At 40.4% G+C, this 14,611-nt stretch overlaps 1 protein-coding gene across 3 annotated transcripts; it reads right to left on the bottom strand.

The window, feature by feature from the left end:
• Window positions 1–1,834: 1,834 nt before the first annotated feature.
• On the bottom strand, window positions 1,835–12,804 carry AK3 (adenylate kinase 3). Of its 3 annotated transcripts, XM_051788444.1 has the most exons (7): window positions 12,714–12,804; window positions 12,147–12,440; window positions 8,874–8,981; window positions 7,825–7,944; window positions 5,169–5,341; window positions 3,509–3,627; window positions 1,835–2,188 (listed from the first exon to the last, which is right to left on the bottom strand). In XM_051788444.1, exons 1-7 carry the CDS (start codon window positions 12,787–12,789, stop codon window positions 2,065–2,067), a joined length of 1,014 nt encoding a protein of 337 aa, XP_051644404.1. In that variant the 5' UTR covers window positions 12,790–12,804; the 3' UTR covers window positions 1,835–2,064. The 3 variants fall into 3 exon arrangements, with proteins under 3 accessions (XP_051644404.1, XP_051644405.1, XP_051644406.1); XM_051788445.1 differs by lacking the exon at window positions 8,874–8,981; XM_051788446.1 differs by lacking the exons at window positions 12,147–12,440; window positions 12,714–12,804 and adding an exon at window positions 10,519–10,678.
• Between the last annotated feature and the right edge of the window lie 1,807 nt (window positions 12,805–14,611).

Below are 14,611 nucleotides of genomic sequence, written 5' to 3'. Positions count from 1 at the left end.
TATTGTACTAATTGGTACAAATGCAGCAGCAGATCCACAGACAGAAGTAGCTTTTCATGTGATCTGTAGCATTCTTTGGCAGACAGACTGCAGATAAAGCAGCAAGCAGCAGCTCTGTCCCACATGCAAATTGAAGATAACCAGCTTCAGTAAGATTTGTATTTTTCAAGCTTGACAGATACTCCAGAAAGGATAAGTAAACACTGACACTGCTTCCTCCTTATTAATTAGTTAATTATTAAGGGAAACTAAGGGAAAACTAGGAACTTCGGGTTGTTTTTTAACTGAATGTTATGTGAGGATAGTAAGGGCAGTGTAGCACAGTGACTTGCAATTGCTACCATTAGGAGTAAAGCCATTGATCTAGCAACCTGTGGTACACTAAGAGTTATTTTTTAAGTTTCTAAGGGGATAAATTGGATGGTGTGGGAATAAGTGTCAGATAATAAGGACATTCCTTCTCCCTTCCGACTCACTGAAACTTATGTAGGCTGGCAAAAATCCCCAATCATCACTGCGTTTTACTGAAATCAAAATGCTAAAATCAGGGTAAGCAGCAAATCAGGATTTCGCACTGTAATATGGTACCTACTGTTTTCTAACCATGACTTTAAGGAAGTTTATCTCTAAACTCAGTCTGCAGTCTCCATATAGACATTTCTGAAGAGGACAGTACAAGTGGGCTACCTTTTTGGCAAGCTTTCTTTAAAATGTAAGGAAAACTGAGTGTAGTGATAGCTGCTTACTGTATTGCTCATTTATAGTAATGGTAAAGCTTTACAAATTCTGCAATGACCATTTTTTTTTAGATTCAAACATGTCTCAAAATTGATAGTGCTAAAACTTGATGTGAAAAATGCAGTCCAAGGTATGTCAACATCACAGCTCTGCAGCTGCCTACAGTCACTGCAAAAGGAGATTGGGACCTGCATTACTAGAACAGAGCTACCTTCAGACATTGCCTAGACACAGTTGTTTGTTTCTCAGGTTTTGCTGACTCTTCTTTAAACTCTTGATCCCAGCATAAAAAAAGGGCTGGGAGAGTTCACTGAAAAACAGCAGTGTCTGCATTTCCTGGGCTGTCAAAAAGTGTGGATTGTGAAGGTTTGTAATTCCAGTTATCTAGTGAATAAGTAAACACAAGAGCAGGTCAGAGACAAGAATCTCATGAAAACCAGTCCAATTGCTACAATAAAACTTGCTATATAATATGCCAAAGTTAATAATTTAACCACTGAAAATCGTGGCACTGGCATCAATGGGCAGTTGTTTTCAGAGATGCTTGAAAAGACACAATCACTAGTCAAGATCATCTAGCTGTAGCTTTACCAGATTACACTTAATCTGTTCAGTATCTGCTGTCTTTTTACTGATAAGGTCTTAGAGAGAGGCTTTACCAAATGTGTTACACATCATTGAAACTATTTCCTGTGCCTGCAAGGTAGTTGCTCTGAGGGCAGAAATATAAACTTAGTAATAAGACAAATTCATCCAAGCAAGTGTTAAGTGTAATTTAAGCCAAGCAAAACCAACTAACATCTGTGGAAGCAAACTTACAAGAAGATGACTCTTCTGTGGGATCAACCCATCTGTAATGCCAGTTCTGGTCTGAAATGGCTTTTTGCAGAATAGTGGTCATAGTTCTCCACAGCTTCTGGCTAGCCCCAACTTATGATGCATTCAAGAAATGTGCTTTTATATCCTCATTGTTGCTTCATTTAATGAGTAAACCAACCCACGTGCTTTCTAATTAAGCTGTATTCTGAAATGTGTTTCCTACACCAGTCAATGTTTGCAAACATATTTTCCAAATAAGAGACACAAGACTAGCTGCTTTTATTAAAGTTAGTTACTATATTTTAAAAATTAGGTATATTTAATATAAAAAATTATAGCACTAAAGTGAGAACCACAGGCATCACAATTCTATCATAATATAAGTTAAAGACAGCATTGGACTTTAATTATTGATCAGTCTGGTAGCTACGTGGAAAAATCCTTGATGGCTGAGTCTCATGTAATCAAGAGTGAGCTATGACAGATGAGCAGAAGTCTGACCTATTTTCACCTGGGAGTGGCAGCATTTTTCTGGCTCACATCTGGCAACTTGGTTTGAAGGAAAGCATAGATATGCGGCCAGATCTTATTGGTTTCTGTTCCAGAAAAGGATTTCAATAACCCTTTTTCCCTAAGAAAGAAAAAGAAGAAATTGTTACAGAAATCAAATTATTTAATTGTCCCAAGACCTCCACCTCACTCCAAGATTGCCCTGGCAGGAGTGAGCATTTGATTTAACACCAAGAACAGCCATAACATTGGAAATGCAGGCTGGGCAGTCATTACTCTGTTCCTCAAACAGCGACCTATTTGCCACATCAGTTCACAAAACTGACTGCTGTCTGCAGGGCACTTAACAAGCAAGATAAAGATAAGCAGCAATATAGTCATATAGCACATGCTGAACAGCAGTCATCCAAACAACTGTTACTAACACAGGTATTGTAAAGTTGCACCTCATGGATGTGCATCAGAACAAGCAAGATAACCGGGCACAATTGAGTTATTCTGAATTAGTAGCTAGTTTTATCTGTATAGTATGTTATTATCAATAACAATAGCTTAGGCCTATGTCTTACTGCAGTCTTTCAGGTATTTTCACTTCAGAAATCTAACAAAATCAGGAATACCACTGTCAACCTAGAAAAACTTCTTTAAAACTTAACCACCAAAGATGGAGCCTTTAATCCTGGTAGCACATAATGAAGGATGGTGGATATGGAGATAGAGGGAGGACATGATCCTACATGATGTTGTCAGACTATGATTTCTTTGTCTAGGCAAGTTAAGAGTAAAGGTCTACATGGTGACCTGCTATTATCTGTAAATTAGCACTGTGATACCTGCTGCTTTACATCAGTAGAAACTGTGTATCATTTTATCTTAGTAATTTGTTATCACTCCACAATGCAAATTACATGATTCTTAAATAGCTTCTTATTCCCAAAGAGTCTTGCTAGCTGGGCCCGTCACAGTCCTGTTCTTGAACAGACACTTTTAAATGCTCATTACACAGTTTCTCTATTTGTGTGTTGCTTCTTGATCCCTTGCACTTGTTAGGAGGGTTTCTACTTATACATTCAGAAGACAAAATACTGTTAAGATCTTCCAAAAAAAAGGAACTGTCTCTCTTACCTTACTCATCAGAGCTGTGTTGCTCAGAACAGTACTATGATGTATTGAATAATGCATAGTGCTCTTTATAAAGCTGAATATGGCTGTGGTGACAGGCTATTTTAGTATGCAGGTTCCTGAAAAGGTCCCGTACAACAGTGGAAAACATACTCATTCTACGGGGTTGATTCCATTTTGAAGCCAAGAAAGCTGCACGGCTAATCACACCGCATTCAGTGTTGCAGAATAAGATATTCTGTAACTGGAAAGATCTGTTCATTGCTATGCTAGTGTGAAATGAGCTTTAGAATGTGGAAGAATAGATTTTACTACTTACCGATAATATTCTAAAACAGGTTTTGTTTGTGCATCATAAGCCTGCAGCCTCCTACTAACCGTCTCTGGCTTGTCATCATCACGCTGAACAAGTGGCTCACCAGTAATATCATCGATGCCCTAATCAGGGTTAAAAGCAAACACTGGAGTATATTTCTTATTTCTGTTTAAGTATGTTTTGTGTGATTTTCTATTTAAATTATGATCAGCTGCCAGTTAGGGTGTAGATTTCTGCTTATAAAGAGAAAGGCAGCTGCTCGTATCTTATCTGCAATACAAGTTGTTGACTTTCCAGTAAAACAGTCCGTTGGTTAGAAATATTTTCTCAGTATTGCCAATGAATATTATCACAGTAACTTGACTAATTTGTCCTCTGAAACACTCGTAGAATATAGGGAACACATAGACAAAACCTTCATGTACAAGGGAAAACAATATTGTTGGTAATACATTCCTGCTTAACAGCAAGTAAGAGACCAACTGGACCTTTGTTTGACAATACTAAAATGGGCAAAGGTTTTAATGGGCCTTTGATTTTAGATTGCAAAATGGAAGAGTTATCATTTGGCAACAGCTGTATGAAAATGGCGTAAAAGCCAGTTGAAGCTTTCCCTACGGAAGTAGAGACCTAATGTCTGAACTATAATCTCTTGTTCCTGTGAACTAAGTAAACGTTTTGCAGGTCTGTTAGATAAAACTGTATTTCACTTGTTCAGCTCTATTCCATGGTTTCAACTTATATATTGTAATCTACTATGTTGTGATGTGCCTTCTAACTAGCAAAAGGTAAAGCAGTGTTCCTAGTAGCACAGCTCTGGCAGCTGAAGCCTGCTCTTTGGTCTGATAATTCTCTGTTGCAGTTTGCCTGTGCTCTTCTGCAATTAAAAATAACCATGATTTTAAACACCTCATTTAAAGCAAAACAAAGGCAATGTTTTCAGTTGCTCAGTTCCAGTGCTCACCTGCTATTTCAAGCTGGCCTCTTTCCCTACAACACTGAAATCCAAAAAACTACTGAGCCTGCTGTGCTTCTGTGTAAGTTATTACAACAGCTTCCAGGTGAAATGTGATGCCAGAACAGCTAAGTTATTTAGAATTGCAGATGAAATACAGCTTAAGCTTCTTCAAAAACCTTAAGGTAACAATGTACAATCCTTATCTTCAAATTCTGCTTTAGGATATTTCACCTCTTGGATGTATTGAGAAGCTTCCCTGACTTGCAAGTTTCTACATCCAATTTTGCAGTACAGCAGCTCTTCCCTTGAAAATACCCATCCTATTTAAATATAAACATGGGGAAAGCATTAAGTGTATTCCTCTAACTGATGATTCTGTGTGCCTCCCAGATACAAACAATGACTCCTCTGGAGGACCACAAAGGAAACTACATTCTGGCTTGTACAGGCTGCAAACAGGCTAAGAATATGCCCAGATCCTATGCTAGTCTGCGAGGCAGACAGTGTTCCAGCTTGAGTTTCTACCAGGTCACTAACATTCCCTCAAAGGCAGGGTGTTACCAGAAAGATTCTGTGCTCCTAAGAGATGAAATGAACCCTTTTCTTCTGAGCCACTGTGTTTTGAAACAACATATGCAAACAACATTTTACTGCAACTACCAAATGCAGCATTTATTTAGTGCCACACCAACATATATTGCTTACCTGCACTTTGGGAGGACTGAATTCAAGATTGTAGACTCTGCCACTGGCAGGGTGGATCCAACGTGCTGTGAGCCGACACTTTATGGTCTCAAATGGCACATCTAGGTCAATCACAGTGTCTACATGACATTCTTTATCCAGGGCTTCTGCCTGAGCAACTGTTCTGGGGAAACCTTTTTAAAGGAAACAACTCCATAAAATTCCAAAAGCAGAATTACCTGGATTCAGTCATTAGAGAAAATAATTGTCAAATAGGGGAAAAAAAGCATTATCATGCTCTAAAGGTTAAAGAGACATCAGAATTCCCATGTATTTTTCAGTGTATTGTGGCATTTTAACTTGTTAAACGCCTCCCAGCTTTCATTTCCTCATTTCAGTTAATCATCTTCCCAAAAGTGTAACAAATAAATGCAAAAAGACCCCATACTCATATGTACCACATACCACTACATTGCATAAAAGCACTGTATATGCACTTGGAACAATAAAAGCTCCAGTGAAAAGCTTCACTCAGATGTCTGGAATAACTTAGAAACATTTGTGGCATCTCTTATTTCCACAGTTGTGCAAGTCTGGCTTAAGGCGGTTACCAGTACAAACCTGTTTTATTCAGTTGCAGTAAGCCAAATATATTTACCAGAGGCAGCCCAGGATTAATTATATAAAGTGTAGCTTTAGAAGGGGTTCTAGAAGTTCTAGGTATCAAACTGTCCTGGGGTATGATGACTGTGAGAACACTCGGGCTGAACAGGAACCTGTCTTTTCACTTAAAAGATACTGCATTTTGCCCCATGACCTCTATAGCTCCCTGTTCTGTGCTTTTCAACTATTAGAGAAACTTAAGAAGGGGTGCAGTAGGAAACAAGGAATAAGAAGATCAAGGTCTCCACAAAGAATTGAAAATGAAAAATTGAGCACAAGAACTTTGGTGGTCAAAGTTACTGCAGAACGTGCTATTGCATGATAGATTCACTGAAACAATGCCCCTACTGACAAAGCTCTAGCATAGTCTCATGTAATTTTCATCATACTACACAAGCAAACTTCTCCATAAAGGCAAGTACCAAGAAGCACAAACTTCAGAAACTCTTCTTGAATAACATTTATTGATCGGTCCACTGCCTGAGTAAGGAACAAGCAAAGAACTAGCCTTACAACAGGAAAAAAAAAGTCTGAAGGCTACTGTGTCTGGTCTAAAACATGATAAAAGGAAAGAGCTAATTAACTCAGACAAAGCTCTTGCTTGTCTTAGTTAAGTCTCATGCAGCTGGTTTGCATCACAGTCATCAGCTGCCCTCATCCTGTTTTTCACACACTCATACTATCTCATGGAAATGCTTCTAAATGTTAAGAGCAGAAGGAGAGCTTCAGGACTACTGTTCTTACTGTTGCCAAGCTAGTCGGCCACCACACATCTCAGTTATGCAGCTGGAAAAGGAGTTTGCTGTGGGACTGAGTAATGAGAAACTCCCTCAACAAATTAAAATGCCTTTACAAAAGCACTTCATTGAAAATAAACCAGTGTTTGCTGCACACAGTGTTTTCTTGATACAGAAAAAAATCTACAAGATTGAATTATGAAGATTCCAGGAACACAGAGAAAAGTGCCCTAAATTATACCACACATAAATCTAAACAGATTATAACCACAGAGACATATGACTTAGACTGCTACATCTGCTATGATTCTAGAAGCCACCAACCTATCATAAGGCAGTAAATGGCTATTTGGCTAAGTGAGAATACAAGCAGTTCAGCAACTCTAGTTTGAGACAGCTGACCTCAGCTGTTTGTTCTGCATTACAGTTAACAAACTAAAGATTTCAGATTAACATTTTTCAACAGAACAGTGTTGTTCCTACAAAGCCTACTATGCCAGATCTACCCCGGGTGTAATTCACTGAGTCTCATTCCAAATACCGATGCAGACAAAATTTTTGCTCCAAAAGTTTAAAGGCAGCAGCATGTCAACATGCAACAGAAACTGACCTATTCTCCTATGGTTTTCACACAGCTGCCAGTCTGTGCAGCTATGCTGCTACAAATCCAGATCCACAAGGCTGGAACTCTGCATACACAAGCCCTGGAACTAAAGAAAATAACCCAAATATCTGCAGTTCTTTGCTTTATTGATTAGGTTTCATTGTGCTGTTCACTGTGGAATGAAGCCTAGAGAACAGAACCCAACAGCAAGAGACCTTTTAGAGCACTTAAGCAGTGGTTTTGTTAGTGATTTATTACACACCACACCACTGCAGTACTTTTCCATACTTACCTTGTTACTGCATCACATGCCTACCTTTCTATTTAAATAATTACTCAGCTCCATCCTTCAAAAGTTTTCCATTCCCCAAGGACTTTAACAAAAAAAGTCTTTAAAAAAAGAAACTTCTCAATGAATCAATATCATAAAAACTAACAGAACTGCCAGTTTTGAAATTTTACTGGAATATTGAACTACCCTTTTCAACATGAGTTAAATATCCCTGTAACGTTCTGAAGGCAGGATGCACCTAAAGCATCTTTCAGCCAAAAAAAACTGGGGCAGACAAGCTGCTGAAGGTTTCACAAGCTGGCAACAAGCGACCAAAGCACTCCAAGCTTTCCAGACCAGATTTTCTCTCCATATACAGTGATATCCAATATGCTAACTTACCATCCAACAGCCAGTTGTACTGATCTAGACCTTTTAGCTCAGTCAGCATTAGTTGTGTCATGATGTCATCTGGAATAAGCCGCCCTTGATCAATGTAGGACTTGGCAAGGATTCCCACTTCTGCGAAAGTAAGAGAAGTTGCGTTACACTATCTCTGACCTCCAGCAAGTAAAGACCTCCCACAAGCCTGCAAAAAATTTGTTTTGATCAGGATGGCAGCGAAAAATTGTAAACAACACAGACAGTAGGCTTGCTCAAATTAAAAAACCAGATGATCAGGTAGGATCTGACTGTGCAAATGTTTATACAATTCATTTGATCAGTTTGACAGATGGCAACAGTGCAGAACACACCTCTATCCCTGCACCCTCTGAATAAGTTTACTAGTAAGTATTTGAAATATTAAGTTCATAAGACTAAAACTGGGAGAGGCCATTAGGCAAAAGAGTCTTCAAAGTAAGAAATATAAAGGATACAAGTTTATTAATATATCAGCCCTCAGATTTCCTGTAAAAAAAGTTATTTTCTCAGTTAGCAACTAACTTGGACTTCACTACGAAGAGAAACATCTTTGGCATTTAAGAGAGTAGTGTGCAGACATGCTTGCCAGATACGTATTTTTATGATTACTAGAGTTACAAGAGGATGTTTATAGATGCTGTAAACTATTTATGGGAGCACACAGACACTAGTATTTTCCCATGGAACTGACTAACCTTTAATTCCAGTCATTTAGCCCACTGGCTCACTAAAATTACATCCACACATCATGGTTCTGGGTATCACACCATGATCCTACCTGACAGGCAGTAGCATGCTGTAGTTCACCCAAATAATGGGTACAGCCAGGAAGAAATTCAGTTGTGTCACAGGCACAAATTTGGTCTCCATACCTTTCATTTACAAAACAATTACCCAATTATGTTAAGTCACCCAGAGCAGCAGCTAGACAGGTTTTATTGTGGATCTGCAGAAGCCTTTACTTGCAGCCAATTCAGATCTAGTTACAGAAAACTAAGCAGAAGAGAAAATGGGATGGACTGACATACCAACACAAGATATAACCACTTTCAGCAGAAAGCAGTGAAAAATGCCAGTCCTGTCACTCAATGCATGGAATGTGCAGTAGTACAGAGGCTCTTCTTCAGATAAGGCAACTGAAAAGTAGTAGATGCAAACAGTAGCTTTGCTAATTACAAAAAAAAAAAAAAAACCAAACAAAAACAACAACAACAACAAAACAAACAAACAAACAAAAAACCACACACAAAAAAAACAAACAATGAAGAGACAATTTCCCCTTATTGGGTATTCACATCTGTAGTCAGGCTTGAAAAGCCTGAAGACCATGAAATAGCCACTGAGTCTGCCTGGGTCTTTTCCCTTCCTTCCTTCTTCAAGGTCGGCAAGTCATACCTCTTATTACTCTAGTGTGCTTTAAACCACGTCCCCTGAAAAAGTAGACTGGGAGGTGGAATAAATCTTCTCTAGATAGTTTAATGTGTACTTGATGCTTAAATCTACTACTGATTTAGGTTACAGCATTGCTCTAGCCACAATGATCTAAAAATATGTGCAAGGCAAGGTTCACAGAGAACAGTTTTAACATACTTTGGAAAGATGATGTGGTTTTGGGCTCAGAGAGGTTCAGAATACAGCAAGCTGCAAGGTCCTATTATTAGACCAACAGAGTTGGAAACATACTGCCTCTTACCTCTCTCTACAGAACTCAGGTAATTTAGAAAGTTACTATTACAGAAGGAAAAAAATAGGCAAAACTACCCTCAGAGTTACATATTAGGACAAAAGGTTTGTACACTAGGTCACAGCTTTTTGTTGTTGTAGTTATTTCCCTGCTGTTGGGAGGGAGATGTTGTGAGGTTTTGTTGGTTTTATTTAGTTCTGGTTTTTGTCAGCTTGGGTCTGAAACCACTACAGGCATGGCAATTTTTGGAATTAAAGGCAACACAGGTTTCTTTTCTTTCTAGGTGATAACAGGTATCCACGTTTCATGTTTTTACAAAAGACTGGCATGTTCAAACCACATTACAGCAAACAAGCTCTAGCCATAATCAGACAATAGTTTCCTTAGCACTAGAGGTGGTCACAGACTCTCCACTCTCCAAAGCAGCAGAATGTGGTAATAACTGCAAACTGCTACAGCCACATCTTCAACAGGACTTTTCAACAGTGTCCATTTTCACAAGACAGCAAGTGCCAAAATTTGCACCATATAACTATTGTTAATTATACCTAATTTTTCAAGTGTTTTAACTGCCCATCTTAGACATTTCCCAAAGAACAGAGAAATGCTTTTATTATGATTAAAACTCAAATGCTTTGCCTTGACTGAACTTGCCAAAGCTCTCTGAGTTGCCTATCTGTCATTCTCCTGTCTTCAGTGTACTACTTATTCCTGCTACCTCATAACTTCAGCTCAACCCTTTGGAGACCATTTCTGCAACTAGTGACTGACATTCAATGAAATCACAATAGAACTTTATCTGGGTTAATTAGTGAATGAAAAACTCTGTAACAAATTCTGTTAAGTTCTATGCCAGCCAAGTCAGAGAAAATATCACCACTTACACCCTCAGCTGGCATGTCTCCTCACATTCAGGGTTTTAACATGTCTGCTACATTTTCATTTCACACCTTTGCTCTGCTTCACATTCTGTCATCTGTCCAACCCACCTAGAATTCTTTGCCTATTCACTTCTTTCCACCACTTCATGGCTCCCTCCTCAAATCAAGCAACGCAGTATTTCCTCTTGCAATTTTCTCTTCTCACACATCCTTCAGCTTGATTCTGGTGCTTTATGATCTTGCTTCCAAGATATATTGAAAGAGCACAAAACTTAAAATATTTAGTAAACTCCAAAGCACTTGGTAAAAATAACACATTTCCTTCATTTTCCAAAATGGCCCCACTAGGTCTTACACTGAAATGTCATAACAGAACAGTTTTGTGACCCTTGGTTAATAAAAACTTTTGATTGTGCAACCAAAAGACAGAAATAGCATTAATATGATCAGATATGCCTGCACAGGTGGTGTTCATAGCAAATGGTTAACTTGTGGATATTAATTGTAGTAAAGCTGGCCACTGTGCCAAAGTCATTGTTCTTACTGGGCAAACAGAATTTGTGTAAAGAGATGTGGAAATCACATCACAACTGATTTTGCAATGCAGATAATTTTTCAACTTCAAACACGCTTATGAGTTTCCAAAAATAAACAGACTGCCAGTTACCCAAGGGTAATACTACTGTCATACTCACAGGTGAATGTAATACTCTACAGCTTTAAAGTGTTCGAAATAACAACACTCTTACTTCATCATATGCAACCTGAAATGGTTCTTACAAGGTTTCTTACCCCACCATGAAGAAAAGCAGGCATGGAAGTCAGGAGGGGACCTTTCATCATTGCAAAAATTCACCACAGATAGGGGCTGTGGCATTTCAACAGAGGCCAGAGGTCAAGCTAGGACTACAGAGCAAGAATAACTCACACAATTACCTCATACAAGCAGTACTATATGCAAACACAGACCATGCTGCACCCTAAGCACAATATGAACTTGTAAGACAATAATAATAATAAAAGCATAAGATAAGCAGTTTGAAAATTTTGCCCGTTTGGTTTTGGAAAGCACCACTACCACTATGCCTGGCTGTCTGGGACAAGGCTTTCTAACTTTGGAATAACTAACTTTGGAATAGCTGTTAATAATTCTAGGTGCCTCTACTTCTAGCCATCAAATGGAGATCTGAAAAAGTCTAATTGCCCAGAACTCTTCCCCTTGCCCTACCTGTTAAAAACTGCATTTTTCCCTTTTAAGATGCCTCCAGCTAGAAAAACTATCAGAGACTTAACAGAGCTGTAAGAAACATCTACAAAAATTACTGTGTGCTTACAAAAAGCACCAAGACGAGGAATCAATGAGGTGTAACAAAGCAAGGAAAGCGAAATAACCCCAGATAACCCCGTACACCTTCACAAAGAGGATGCCAAATGACAGCTCGTAGAGGACCCGCGGCTGAAGATACGAGGCCTACTTCGGTGGCCCCCGGCCTCCAAAGGCGCTGTGTGAAGACACCCAGCCCCTGCCTGGGTGAGGGGGGAGCACAGAGCTGGGACTGGGTAACAGCAAACGCCCTTCCCGGAGGGAGAAGGGAGGGAAGGAGGCTGGGGAAGGACCGCGTGCGCGGGGCTGTGCCGCGCGGGGCCCCCGCCGGGCTGCGCGGGGACGGTTCCCGCGGAGTGGGGGGGGAAGAGGGATCGCACACCCCCCACCCCCGCCCCGTCCCCATTCCCACCTGTCTTCTTTTGCATGTTGTCCCTCAGCAGGTCACCGCTGGAGAGGTGCTTCACGCCGAAGTGTTTGATAATCCGAGCGGAGACGGTGCCTTTCCCGGAGCCCGGCGGCCCCATGATGACGGCGCGCAGCAGCGGCGACACCACCATGCTGCTCCTGCTCCCCTGCCGCTCCGGCCGCCGCGGGGGACGGGCAGGGGCGCGGCAGCAGCGACGCCTTCCCCAGGAGCGCCGCCTCGGACCGGCGGGGAGCCAAGGCCGGTCCTCCCAGGGAAAAACATCGGCGGCTTCTCTGGCTGTCAATCAGGGGCAGGAAGGAAAGATCCTTTACGTAAATGCACGGCGGGAGGGAGGGATAAATAAATAATAATAATAATAAAAGATAACTGAAGCAAATTGCATTTTAGAAAGTCGCATCAGATCGCATTAAGGCATCACTGTCCGAACTGGACCTGACCAACATTCCTGGGCCCCTTTGCCCGGGAGACCCATTTTAGCTGCTCCTGGAGCCTGCTGCCACTGCCCCTGCCTGTGTCCACTCTCAGTCACAGAATTACGAAATCATTTACGTTGGAAAACACCTCGAAGGTCACCGAGTCCAACAGCAATCCAACTCTGCCAAGTCCACACGAAACCACGTCCCATTAATTGACAAATAACGCCTTTTAATATGCCCAGGGATAGTGACACCTCGATTTCCCCGAACTATCACAAGGATTTCCTAGACCTGGGACATGACTCCTTACCTGGCTGTCACCTGATGACTGCTCGGCTGCTGACACGTCCCGTGGATGACCCGACCCGACCCTGCCCTGCCCAAGTGCTCTGAGGCTGCGGCTGCCTGCTGTGCTCAGCTCTCGGCCCACCCACCCCCACGCCAGCAGCTCTGTTTTTGCTGGTCTCTAACGAATAAGCTCCAAATGCCTGGCAGCGGGAAGCTGCATTTTTAACGAGCTGCGCCTGAGCTTTATTTAACATACATGATTGTGAACAGCTTCAGGTTGTCCGTCTTTTGGCCAGTGTTCTTCCAAAGGACACATAGAACTCCTTTCCTACAGATGTGATTCAGTGATTCTCAGCTAGGGCAGAACACAATGTTTTCGCCAAAACAGAAGATTGTTCTGTCTCCTGAGTGTTCGTTGTCATGTCCACAGCTGGAGAAGTGAGCCTTCTTGCTAAAGGTTCTGGAGATGTTGATGGATCTCGACCACTGTGAATCAGAAGAGCTGCAGTGAAAAAGTGATCCCACAGAAAGGAGACCCAACGCCAAAACATTAATGAAATTCAGCTTTCTGTTTTGAAACTTAGTTTCATTTCAGTGGTCTTACATTGAAGCAAGTAAAGCAACAAGAATACATTCAAAAGTATGTTTGATACTTAAGGACAATATGGAAATGGGAATATAGCCCCAAAACTGCCCAGTCAACAAAATATATTGCCTTAACAATAAAGTAGGAAGGCACTGGCTTAGCACGGAAATCTTACTATGAGCATAAATCTTATTATATTGAGCAATGTGAACCTCCATAATTGAACCTAGTAATACCTCTATTCCAGAATGGAGTAGGGCAGCAACAGTGAAACATTCAGGGCTTTAGCAATGTTTCCAGGGCAACATTTTAGTCCACCAAAGCACCACAGTCTTAAACAAAATTTGGCAACACAAAGCTATTCAAATGTTAGAAGTCGTGCTGTTCGTTTGAAGCTCCACACTTCATAGACTTCTGAATGGTGAAGTCCACTAAATGTGTAGACAACAATCAAATGTCCCTAAAGAAAGTATGTGGGAAAATGGAGGTATTATATGAAATAAATCTCCAGCAAATAACTAGACTTATCAGAGAGATTGTTAACTCTTATCTTCAATGCCATCATATATAAAAACCAGCAATAATTTATCTGCCTGTTTAAGATGGGAACCTGAGATTCAGCCTCTCTACAGGCACTGTTGAGCAGCTCAGAAAAACTCCAGAGAGGAATGCTAAAATAATCCCACTGTAAAGACTATTTAGCAACCTCTCTGAACGTCATAACAGATTCACAAAGAAGGAGTGGAAATGAATAGAAAGGCATTTCTCATACACACAAACACACAGAGGTTCTTATTAACATAAGATCTTCGCAGAACAATAGTGGGTACTTATGTTACAAAAATTATTACTAAAAGAAATTATGGTTCCCCATTTCTTGGCTATCTTTGCCAGAGTTCAAATCTTGTCCTAGTAGTTTTGTGCAATAGTTGTGACATACTTAGAAGTAGAAAAGGAAATAATGGGATAAATAGGTCAACGGTTCACTGGTTTGTATACAATGTTTTACACAACTATTCTGTATTTAAAGACATACAAATGATTTTTTTTTTTCCAGCCCTAATTTTGGTGCTTGGAACATGACATTTTGTTATCTTAATTCAGACTTAATTATTCATTAGCCAATGTTTAATTAATACAACTTGCATTGTATTCTG

This window comes from Manacus candei, unplaced genomic scaffold, assembly GCF_025592945.1.
Source record: "Manacus candei isolate 608988 ecotype Guabito, Panama unplaced genomic scaffold, ASM2559294v1 h1tg000024l, whole genome shotgun sequence".
In the NCBI taxonomy this organism is placed as follows: domain Eukaryota; kingdom Metazoa; phylum Chordata; class Aves; order Passeriformes; family Pipridae; genus Manacus; species Manacus candei.
This window is presented reverse-complemented; position numbering and strand designations above follow the sequence as displayed.

Bases quoted from the DNA above. Each gene is read 5' to 3' on its own strand.
- AK3 (XM_051788444.1), bottom strand. From the start codon at position 12,789: ATGGGACGTGGTTTCGTGTGGACTTGGCAGAGTTGGATTGCTGTTGGA. The intron at 12,441-12,713 runs GTAAATGATTTC...CCTGATTGACAG, and splicing joins CCTTCGAGGTGTTTTCCAAC to CCAGAGAAGCCGCCGATGTT. The intron at 2,189-3,508 runs GTAAGTAGTAAA...TTTCTTTCTTAG, and splicing joins CCTGTTTTAGAATATTATCG to GGAAAAAGGGTTATTGAAAT.